The 12,883-nt window shown below is 38.6% G+C and overlaps 1 protein-coding gene across 1 annotated transcript in view; it reads left to right on the forward strand.

The window, feature by feature from the left end:
* The window catches only part of hspg2 (heparan sulfate proteoglycan 2), a 349,507-nt gene that overhangs the window by 177,620 nt on the left and 159,004 nt on the right, over positions 1-12,883 (forward strand). Inside the window, exons 4-5 of the mRNA XM_055166122.1 lie at positions 7,782-7,891; positions 10,422-10,480. Coding sequence (XP_055022097.1) covers positions 7,782-7,891; positions 10,422-10,480 — 169 coding nt within the window. The remainder of the gene's footprint in view (positions 1-7,781; positions 7,892-10,421; positions 10,481-12,883) is intronic.

Genomic DNA, 12,883 nt, shown 5'->3' on the forward strand with positions numbered 1-12,883 from the left:
ATATTTGGCCTTGCTGTTTACGTCTGCTTGACCAGGCCCATAAGTTTACCAAACTCACAGTCTCACTCCAAATCACTAAATCCATTAAATTCTTCATCCTCGGTGTCACTTCTGCACAATCTCCAGAGGTAAACCATAGATCCATGATGTAAACGGAGCACCACTTCCTCTTCTGTGTAGCTGTCGTCAGACTCAGCATCAGTTCCAGTTAAAGTTCCAGTAGATGAGTGTCTGATGAGTGATGTTCTGGAGTGAATGAAATGAATGATGCTTTTGATAAGGATGATATTTTTAAGATGCTGAGAGAACTGGGAGTGAATGATGTTATAGAATTGTTACGATGCTCTGGACATTATAAAGACATTCTTTTTGTATGTTTGATTTTATGAACTATAACATCAACCTGCCCAGAGACAAAAGGTGGAAATTAGCACTGGCGCTATAACCTGGTACAATGCATTTCTTCTATTAAGGTTCATGTATATTGTGCACTGTCCCTGTTTCATTAAATAAGACTAGAGCACCCTGTCATGGCTGTCAGTGTGAAAATTTTAAATCTATCTAATCTAAGTTGCACCAGAGTATAAATCGCAGGACCACCCAAACCATGAAAAACGTGCTACATATAGTCCAAAAAATACGGTTCTTGTGTTGTGTTCTCAGACAAGACATGTCAGCCTACCTGCATGAGTGCCTGAAACAGAGCTGAACTGTCTAATAGAAAGTGATGCTTATTATGATGTTTTTTTTGTAGGTATCACACAATTTGTTATTATCTTAATGAGTTCAGAGACTTATAAATGCCTTTCAGATAGAAATGTTTTAGAACATCTCTTAGCTATGGCACAAAATCTACATATGAACAGTAGACATTTGACCTGCCCTCATCTTAATTAAACCTTGTAAGTCTTAAAGCGTATTGTGATCATCTGAAACCTGACAAGAACCAACAACGACAAGATATGGACTTATACGTGTAGCTCAACATTTAAGAGTGAGTTTAATCTGCCTTTTTACTTGTCTGAGATACAGACTCCACACTTCTTCAGTACTTTACAAAGATGTGAGTCTCACCGGTGAATCTGACCGTGACATGACTGACAGTTGGATTAGCCAATCAAGGACATGTAGTCTGCTCGTATCAGAAAAAATAAAGGAAAAAATATTACAGAGGACTGAAAAACACTGTGGATTTCTGCAGAATCAGAGTGACGCACTAAACTCTGTCAGTCTGAGGTGAGAGAAATGTCATTTGGTTTGTAAATGACAGATGACCAATAAGCTCCTTCATTTCACATGCGTCACTGAGAAAAAAAAAGCACATCTGAGGTGCACAGTCACGATGTTTGTATAAAACTACAGAGAGATATCTTTCTGGATTTGTCAGGAAACTTTTTGCATTACTTTACTTACTTTGTTAGTACTTCTCTTTGCAAGAACTCCCATGCAGTTTTAATTTTCTGAGTACAGTTTGGATCAGATAGAAGGTAGAACGCTCTGAAAAGTTGATTTTGCATGAGATGGGCCCTTTAAGTATCTAAGAGTGATGTGTGGGCCTTGTATATGTCGCCGAAGTGGCTTTTAGATTGATTGAGTTTTTTTTAAAACAAATTTTCTGCCACCCTCCCACGTGACAACAAACTAAAGCTGCTACAACGATGACACGGCAGATACACCTATGACATGTTTGACGTAGCAGAAGGTGCTTCGCACACGTCCCCCTCCCCCGCTCCACCGCCTCCACCCCGCATCATCTGACAATTCCTACATGAACATCTAAACAAAACCGACAGCATAAACTCATCGTTCTACACTGCAGTGTACATGATATAATAAGTTCATCTACTAGTGTTTATTAATACTTTACCAATCAGTAATGTTCAGCTGATGTGGACGCGGTGCTTGAGCTTCGTGCACCTCAAAGTCCTCGTCCGATTCCAGGTCCAACACATGTGGCTGAACGCGCTGTATCTCCATGATGAATAAAAGTTTATTCCTACCACTATCAGGGTGCACGTCTGTCTCCCCCTCCCTCCCTGAGGTGGGTGGAGGAAGAGCGACTCACTCGTCGCCTACGTCACGTTTGGAGGGCGGAGCCTGTGCTTTCTCAGGATAGATGAGGATGAGCAATAGTCGGTCTTTCATAGTTCCTGGTCTTTGACTGTCTCCAAGAAATCAGTAAGATTTCAGAACTATTGTGTAATGGATGTTCCAAAACCCAAATAGTGCTTGTTTATGTGCAGAAGATACAATGTGAAAAGAGTTATTTTGCATGAGATGGGCCCTTTAATATTTGAAGATCTTTTGCCACGCCCCCTTTTTAATCCACTAATTGGTGGGCAGGACGTGTCTTTAGTTGACCAAGAATTTCTTTAGTCAATAACAGCCCTACTCTCTTCTAAAGACATGGCCAGTTGCCTCTGACTCAAAGCTTCAGTGCAAATATTGACTTCCTCCTTCGCTGCTGTGGCTGTCTGAAATCAGAGGAGCACAAAGCGCTGGCGGGAGGGAGAGGATGGGGCCCCCCGCGGCCCTTGGCTATTTCAAATCCTGTTGGCGAAGCTTAGACCAGAAGAATTACAATCATTCAGATGACACTTTGTGAATATTAAAGCTGTTTTATGCATATTAGGCTTTTTAGTTTTTTAAATGAAATTTGATCGCTGTGGCCTTGACAAGTTCTCACTAAATATTGAAAAAGTGGAAATATTACGATGTTTTATAGATGTTTCTCTCATCATGGAGTCAGTTTTTGGTTCAGATTTTCTTAAAAATTTGACACAAAAATACAGTTTATATTTTGATATTTATTTTACCAATGGATTGAACTTGAAAAAATGTTGTTTTGTGTCCAGCTGCAATATCTCTGCGGTTCAGTTAGAATTTTGTAAATAACTGATTTTGAAAATGTGAACTTGGACATTAAAATGTTACATTTTTTATAGACTATGAAATCATTAAAAGTGCAAAATGTAACTCTATCTGCTGGTCTCCATGGAGATGATATTGCTGTGTCTAGAATTTTCCACAGAGATTAAACCTTTTTGTCTTAAGGCAAACAACTATAGGCTACATTACAGGTCAGTTCTGTGGAGAGGCACCTACACTGACAGAGAGAATCACTGTGTTTATGAGCAATAGAAACAGCCATAATGAACAAATTTTAGATAGATGTGTTTAATGTCATACCATGGAATATTCTGGACAAAGTAATAACATCTCCGTGGAGACAAACAGGTGATGGACCCTCCACCAAAAAAGTTGCGCTATGCACCTTTAACATGGTTAGAAATTCTCTATCTACACAATATTTTCGTGTTTTTTTCATATATTTTAGTGTGATCATGATTTCATAACTTGGTTTCAGAAAGGCAGCGGTTTATGTCAAAACAGCTGAGGTTGGTGGTTCAGTCCCTTCAGAGGGTAATACTACTGCTGTTGTTTCATTTTGCATGACACTTCACAAACTTTGCATGAACTGGTTTATGAATGTGTGAGTTTTCATGTACCGTAGTTTCCGGGCTATTAGATGCACTCTTAAGCCTCCAACCCCATCAAAAAATGACTGCGCGCCCCACAATCCAGAGCGCTCTATACACGAATCCACTCAGGTGTCCCGGCACAACTTCAGTAAACTACAAAGCCACACCACCCACAGCGCACGCAAACACACACGGAGAAGACAGCGACCGCACAGTGAAACACACCCGCAGCCACACTCATCATTCCACACCGACGAGGAACGCAACGGAGGAACGAACCGAAAAAGCGAGTGCAATGTGCCACCTCTAGACGTAACTGAACAACTGAGTCACTGCGAACACGCCGACAATCCGTTGGTCCCAGACAGCACCCTCCCTACACGCCACAACTGAACAAAGCCCAGAGTCACCGTGAACGCCACAAACAAAGTCCCATAGACCCATCCAACTGTTGTGTTTCCTTTAAAGTCCGATGTGGTTTATTTGTGATAAAAGTTTGAAAATAGACCATTCACAGACAGTGTGCCTTATAATCCAAGTGCGCCCTATAGTGCGGAAAATATGGTAAATTCGTGATTGTTTTGTTTTATTCTTACATAAAAAATTTGAATAATTTCACTATTAGTAGAGCTGTAGTCATTTAGTCCGTTAATCAGTTTTAGTCACTTTTATTTAGATCATAAGGATTTCTATGGGACAACATCACAAAGGAAAAGTTACACTACGTTTACACTGAAATTAATCACTGTATCACCATTTTGGAAATGATCTGCATCCAGACACGTCGTTTCTGTGTCCGCAGTCTTTCCCTATCCACACAGCTTTAAGCATATTTGTTTACGTTTTACAGAAACAAAACTTAAAAACCACATGGCTCATTTGCATAAACTGAGCGCTCAAAAAACAGCTCGCTATTGTGCTACTGATGCGGTTCAGCTTCTGTCAGACTAAAGGACACGACTCAGTGGAATTTGAGTGTTCTTTCTGTGACAGAGGGGTGTTCTGCTGATGGTGAGTCTGTTCTGTGCTTCTATCGCGTTGGAGATGGTTCATGTTAAACTTTTCAGAGATTATACGTCTGCAGGTCATACACACAGACTGTTTATTTGAATGGACATAGATTCTAGCTTCTTAGTGTTTTGGCGATGAATTACTTTGCGGCGCATGGAACTACATCAGCATAACAGTGCCGGATCAGATCTGTACTCAGACTAAGGCTGCGTTCAGACTGCAGCCTGAAGTGACCCAAATCTTATTTTTTGACCCCTATGTGACCTGTATCTGATCTTTTAATGACAGTCTGAACGACACAGATCTGATTTTTTCAAATGCGACCCAGGACACTTGGGTATGTGGTCCTGAAACCGATACATATCTGATCTTTTGACATGCGACTTCAGTCTGAACGGTCAAAGCACATGAATCCGACCTACACTTTATCAACAAGCCACAAATGTCACTATTCTGCACTGAAGTAGGTGAAAATGTTAATGAACTCCATGTCACTGAAGCGAAGCACATCAGCACTCACCACTCTTGGCTACGTCTCCACATCCACATGTTCCTTTCAATGGACGTTGCAGCCACAAAACGCCACGGCCAAAAACCTTGTCCTTCTCCTTCTCCTCTTTAAAACAAATAAGTTGTTCATGTTCTGGCTCTGGTACGAGAGGAACTTTAAAATCTCCAGGTGCTCAATGCTCGCATCCATGTTTGGACAACTTCCGAAAAACACAGAGCACGCTCGCTGTGGTTGACATCATAGTGTCCTCCAGTGTGCATGCGGGACACTTTCGGGCCGTGTACCGTTCACAATGGAGATCACATACAAGTCGCATTTAATTGGAAATGTGAGCGACCTCGCAAAAACATCGGATTTCACCAAAAAAAAAAAACGGAATTGAGCATTAAGCCCTGCTGTCTGAACGTAGACTAATTTGTGGGAGCTGGCGGCACCAGATCGTTCCGTCTCTGAAGCTGTTTTCAATCGGATTAGTGTGGACGAACACATGTGAACGCAATGAAAATGACTCGAATACATACTCGTGTGGACGGGGCCTTAGTGAGTGAGTGAGTTAGCTGAAGAATTTGGCATTTTCTCTGTTTATACGTAAAAAGGCAGATTAAACTGAGAACACAGTGCTATATGTTATGCTTGAATCCTCGTCATTCAGCCTTTCCTCTACACATTTCCCATGACATCAGTGCTTCCCTGTTCCCCCTCTCGTCCGCTCTATTTGCCTGATGTTGTACAAGGAAACGTCTTGTGTTGAGCCAGTCTGACCTACATGTGAGATGAACTGCCACGCTCGAGAACATAACACCATTGATATAATCCTCCTGCTCCTCCTGTGTTCCTCCTGCCCAGAGCTCAGAGCGTTTGTCCGGGTAAACCTAAGGGAAGTCTGGGGGCCCCTTCCACAGTCACCTTTACACGATTTCTTGGATGTTTCTTGACTCGGATTTGAAGATTATTCAAAAATCCATGACCAGATTTTGATCAAACTTGTGATTTCTTCAAAACATAGTGCATAATATCCAATTAAAATCGCAATTTGAGTTGACACAATTATATGATACTTTGCAGCTGACATCATCAACATATACTGGGGTGTGATGCTAACTGTAGGCATTTCTTTGTCTGAAGCTCTGTTACTTATATTCGACTTTAATCTGAGCTTCATTGTAACATGACCACGAAGAGCTGATTTACCATATTTTTTGGAGTATAAGGTGCACCGGATTATAAGGCACAATATTAGTAATGTTGAATTCCCTCGTCTATTTTCATACATAAGGCACACCAGATTATAAGGCACATTAAGCGAAACAAACGGACGACACTTGAGACTGATCTTTAGCCCAGGCGTCCACTATCCATCGGCAGATCGTGTCATAATTCGTCCGGCGTTGCCTCCCTGTCTTGGTGAATGTTTATTATGAATGTGAATGTGAGTGGATCATTTAAGTTTGTTTTTTTATTTCCTACGATTAGGACTCAAAAATACAATGAGTAATAATGTGTTTAATGCAGCTTTGTGCACATTTGTTTACGTTGTACAGAAACAAAACTTAAAACCACATGGCTCATTTGCATAAACTGTAAGCACTGAAAAAAACTGCTCGCTCCTTGTGCGCTGATGCAGTTCAGCTTCTGTCAGACTAAAAGACAGACTCAGTGAAATATGTGTGTTCTTTTTGCAACAAGGCAACAGCGGCAGTGTGTGTTGAGTCAACACAGAACTATATTTCGCCCTTTACTCCGTGAGGCTCCTGACTACAGTAGCTGTAATGCTTTGACAATCCATCATGCAGTGCAGCTTCGTAGTTTACCAAAATCATACTAAAACATTTTGACAGATTTTTGAGTGCCGTGTACCACATAAAATTGGTTCAAGGTCAGTAAGAACAACCACAATTAATACATAACGATACATGTCGATTTTTGAGAAAATTAAAGGATTTTATGTTATAGTTGGAAAAATAGAGTAGTTGGGACTACAACAGGGGAGGTGTTTTGTGCTGTTTAACAATTCACTTACACATAAAATTACAGTCACAAGATAACATCAGCCAACAGTTTTTCAATTAGTCATTTTCATTTGTCACATTAGTCACAGTCGAACACCTTAACAGGACTATAAATACTCATTTTGACAGGCTCCTTTTTTGACAGTGTTTACTAAAGTGTGAATTACGTCTCCGTGATAACAGCTGAGCATTCCACCATACAAATACATGTAGAACACCCCCACCTCAAAGTGTCAATAGAAAAATCTTGTACCTTCAGTTCAAACCTCCACATGTTCTGAAATGTCTGGGATTCTTGTGTAAGTTTATCAGGTCATAGTCTTCTGTTAAATATCAATGCTCCTGGAGTTGTTTGCATTGTCTGAACAGAATCATATTGCAAATATAATTGCAATATACATTTTTTATCCAGAAATACCTAAATACACACCAATAATATTGCTTTTCACCAGAATTATTGTCGTGGGTGTCAGTATATAAAATATTCTAAGCTTATGCACACACTGTTTTCACCACTTCTTTCCTTAAAGTTCAATGTGTGGTAACTTTAGCAGAAGTTGGCATCTGTTACAACCACAAATCCACACTGTTTAACTTTTCCTTTTCATACAACATTAAATATTCCCCGACCATATGGTATATTGTTTTAATACATTCTGCGTAATCCAATGAAGTAGGAACGGTGTAATGGACATAGCAGCGTCGTTTTGCGGCTGAGGTTTTATTGTGTGGTCGTGTTAACATAATCGTTCTCTCTCTTGTTTACAGTTTATTACCGGGCTCTCGTTAACTTCACGGACTCTCTGGTGTGGACCCCAGACTTTGAAGACATCTTCTCTGACGCCTTCAAGGAGGTTTCTGAGGCAGTGGTCGATACGGTATGTTTATGCAGTGAGCCGGCATTTAAAGGTGAAAAGGTAAAGACTGTGTAGAGCTAAGTCACAGGTCAGATCTGTGGAGAGGTGACCCGTCCTTGTAAGAATACATGTTTTTTCAAGGTATTTTTGGGTCATAAATACATTTGAAATAAATGCTAAATGCAATTACTGCCATTCAGTGTAACCTCTCCTTGGATATGTACTTGTCATCAGAAAAGTTTCTCACTGCACCTTTAATTCAATTTTAATTAGATTTGTATACCCAGTACCATTTGTAATTGTCACCTAATAGAAGACTTTACAATCCAACTCGTAACTTGGTAGTCGTCCAATCAATGCACAGCAAATAACAGCAATTAGTATAAACAACCACTGTAATTAGGTAATACAACAACAAAAGAACAAATTATCCTCTCTGTGTATTCGTGAAATGCTTGTATTTTGTGTATTTAGTAATAGAATTCTATGGAAGATAATTAGTTTAGTCATTTTGAATTTTAAATGTCACAGAATTTCTCACTTTGAATTTTTTAGCTTTTAATTTAACAATTATTTTTATTCTGAATTTCAATTAATAAAATTATATGTGTACATTTTCAAAGTGTTTAAAATGTTATATGAAAAATAAAATAAAAAAATCAGCACAAATATTTTCAAGACCTCAAATTCAGCAGAGTGTAAAATTGTATAAAAGTGGGGGGAAAAATTCAGGAAATATCCAATATGCCAAGGCCTAAGCAATCGATCAAGAGTGATCCAATCTAATTTAGTAACAAACTGGAAACTTATGGGAGATAATTTGATTCACCAGATTTTGAATTTTAAATGCAACTGAATTTGTCAGTTTGAACTTTTTAACTCTGAATAAACATGTTTGAAAATATATGTTTAAAATTTCATCAACTGCCTTTCAGAATAAATATAATTCAAAGTGTTGAAAATTCAATAAAAAAACACCTTTTAAATATGCAGCACAAACATTTTCAAGCCCTCAAATTCAACAGTCAAAATTCAGAGTGTAACTCTGTGTTCGATTATCTTCCGACTCCCACTTGGACCTCGGATTTGACGTCATGTCCAAACTTGAAGCGCGATTATTATGTTTTGCGTGTCGGATTTGGAGAGGAGCATGTAGCTTCACCACAACACTGACTACCCACAGACAGTGATACGGACGCAGTAAAGTACTACAGTAATACGAGTGACTGAAAATGAATGAAATTGTCATTTAAACCATCAAAGTGTCCACACACAATGAAAACACAAAACATATATACACGTCACAGTGGTCAGTTTACTTTTTCTGCCACCGAGTTCCGAGTGACGCCATCCCAGGAAAAGGGGCGTGTCTTGCGTATCGCTAGGCAACTTCCTCGGAAAAATGACTCGGAAGGATAATCGAACACAGGGTCAAATCGCAGTGAAAAAAACTCACAGCAAAGATCCAAGTTGCCAAGACAAAAGCAATCGATATAAAGTTATCTGATATAATTTAGTAACAAACAGGAAATGGTGCAGTGAAGCGATCTAATCTCATCAGAATTAACCTCATCAAAACCTCATCTCTTTGATTTGTTAAGCATAAGCCCTGCCCACAGATGAGAACGACCAATAGGAAACAGCCTCTGTCCTCGATTGCTTCTGTCTTGGCATCTTGGATCTTTGTCGTAAAATTTTTCTCTGCAAATTTTACACTCTGGATTTTGACTGTTGAATTTGACGGCTTGAAAATATCTGTACTGAATATTTAAAAGGTGAATTTATTTTGAATTTGAAACATAGTTCAAAAAAGTGAGAAATTCAGCGGTGTTTTGAAGAATTCCGAATACCAGCCGTAGAAGGTATTTTGTAAGGTCCATGGTCCAATCAAAGTACTGTGATATACCCTCTGATTTTAAGAACATGAAATGAAAGAGTAACTGTACCAGCAAATCCCACAGGCTGCAATTTTTTGAGGAACCATAATTTTCTTCCACGACAAAATATCTGGTCTTGTTCTGTATTAAAATGCTCACCCTGTAGTTAAGATCTGTAGAAACCTGTTCTGAAATGTGATTCTGATATTAGTGCGTCAGTTCATTTCAGTCTTTTTGTCAATTCTTCTGGGCGTGTTATGACTTTGAAGAATCCTATTATTAAAACATATATCAGAAATCTCACAATGCTTGTCAGAAAAAACACAATTTGATCTTTTTTTTTCTTGCAGTCTTGTGTACTGATTTACCAATCCTGTCTGAAATCCAGGTGTTTTTATTCCAGGGTGCTTTAACTACACTTTAATAAATTTAAATCTGATCAAATTCACAACATTTATCAGAAAAATGTCACACTTGTATTTTTTTTCCCTACTGTGAAGAGAAACAGCTCCAGAATTGTGGTCAAGTAAAGTACAGGGAGATTAAGCTGCCTTATAAGGTTTGGGCTTTTGATTTGTGTCTGGCTATATTTAAGTCGGTGTGACCTCAAGTTCTTAAAATAAAACCTGGATTTGCTGAGGCTCATTTTAACCAAATCTGGCTCTCTTCTTCAGCTCGAGTCGGACTACAACAGGATCCCAGGTATCCAGACGGTCAGCGTGGTCCTCATCAAGTAAGTGGGATGTCTCAAAACTAGAACTAAACCCAGAACTAAACCTGGACTCGACCACGATGACTCCAGGACTAGAACCAAACCAAGATCAAATCAGGACCAAACTAGATCCAACCACGTTCAAACCGCTGCACGTTCTAAAGGCCATGACTGAAGCCCAGGTATTGAATAGACATTAACTTTGGTGCACTATGTAACTTCTTGGCTGGGGGTCCCTCACCTGCTCGTTTCTCTGGATATGTCATTGAGTGTGTATACGTGCACATCAGTGTCCCGGTTATGATCGGGTTGAGTATCCTGGTTTCTTCATGGTGCATGTATACGCAGTATCCCGGTTTCAGTATCCCAAATAAAGCAGTATCCCGGTTATTAGAAACTGGGATACTGTAGCTGGTATATTCCGATAGTAACCGGGATCCTGTGGCATGTATACGCAGTATACCGCAACATAAAGTTGAGTGCACATGCGTCCAAAAGACAAACACTTTCCAGTCTTTTCATCACAGGAGCCAACATAAATAAAGTGACCAACATAAATAAAGTGACCAACATAAATAAAGTGACCAGCATAAATAAAGTGACCAACATAAATAAAGTGACCAACATAAATAAAGTGACCAGCATAAATAAAGTGACCAAGCATAAATAAAGTGACCAACATAAATAAAGTGACCAACATAAATAAAGTGACCAACATGAATAAAGTGACCAACATGAATAAAGTGACCAGCATAAATAAAGTGACCAACATAAATAAAGTGACCAACATGAATAAAGTGACCAACATGAATAAAGTGACCAACATAAATAAAGTGACCGTACATGAGTGAAATGACTGTGTTAAACATGCAGACTGTACTGCACTCGTCTGACCTGCACACATTTGATCGCTGAAAAGTTAAACATGAAATATCTCCTATATGATATACACACAGAACAGACTCACCATCATCAGCACCTCCTCTGTCACAGGAAAAACACATATATTCCACTGAGTCATGTCCTTTAGTCCGACAGAAGCTGAACCACATCAGCGCACAAGGAGCGAGCTGTATTTATCAGCGCTGACAGTTTATGCAAATGAGCCATGCGGTTTTAAGTTTGGTTTCTGTAAAACATAAACAAATGTGCGCTAAGATGAATTATATTATCAAACGGGCTGATACAGTTATGCTTTATATGTTGTAAAGTTGAGTTTATTTATGCAGAAGATTTTAATAAAAAATCTGCTGCTGTTCGGTTTGATCTGCTCAGTGGATTGTGGGATATCTCATAGCTCCTTAGCGCTGATTAGAATAAACCTGGTTTATTAAATTAAATAAAGTTAAATTTGGTGCTTATGCATTTGTAAGATTATGTCAAGAAAGCGGGATACGCCATTTAATCATGACACTGGGATATGAGTGTCCCGGTTTCTCAGCGCACATGTCGACGCAGTATCCTCAATACTGACATAACCGGGATATGACTAATAACCGGGATACCAGAAAATTTACACAATGCACCTTTAAGAAAAAAAAAAAAATATGTTGGAGATCTTGTGGTACTTCCAAGGCAGATCACTTTCACATTTTTTGGGGATGCCCACTATTGAAGTCATATTGGACAGGAGTTAAAATTATTATTGATAAAGTAGTGAATTGTAGTGTTCCCCTAAATTTTGAAGTTTTTTATCTGGGTAAAATTTATATACTGAACTTAACTAGAAGGACTGATTATAATATACTGAAAATTATGCTGTTGGCTAGCAAAAAGGCAATCACCAAAAAATGGCGGACGGATCAAATACCTAAGGTAGAAGAGTGGGTGGATGTAATGCTCAATATATACAATATGGAGAAAGTGACGGCATCAGTTAGGTTGGAGAAAGACAAATTTGAAAATTTATGGAGGGGATGGTTAAATTATATTAGACAAACATGGTCTGACTTTGTATAGAGTCTGAAAATTAGCAGTCTGTTTTGAAATATGTCTTTGGTGCGATGTAGAGTAATGTATAAAATAACGTCTTAAAGCACACCCTGGTTCCATGCTACAATGTTATTTCTGGTTTATTTAATTATATATATAAAAAAAAAAAATGTAGGTAAATGTCAAATGTAGTTGAATGTACCCGAGTGTATGTCTGTAAATGTGGGTATGTAGGTATATAGATATATGTATGTATATATGTATGAATATATGTGTGTGTATGTATATGTATCTATTTATATGTGAGAATATGCATATACTTATGGTACGGGTACGAGGATATTATTACCGAACAAAAATCCTGTAAGATTGTATTTTTCAATTTGTGAAATAAAAACTAAATTAAAAAAAAAGAAAAAAAAATATAAATATATGCTAAAATGAATTTTCTAAACCCACAGTTGGTGACTTTTTGAACCAAAAAAAGTTGAC

The sequence above is a fragment of the Boleophthalmus pectinirostris genome, unplaced genomic scaffold (genome assembly GCF_026225935.1).
Source record: "Boleophthalmus pectinirostris isolate CB_2022bp ecotype Guang Dong unplaced genomic scaffold, ASM2622593v1 HiC_scaffold_8, whole genome shotgun sequence".
Classification (NCBI taxonomy): domain Eukaryota; kingdom Metazoa; phylum Chordata; class Actinopteri; order Gobiiformes; family Gobiidae; genus Boleophthalmus; species Boleophthalmus pectinirostris.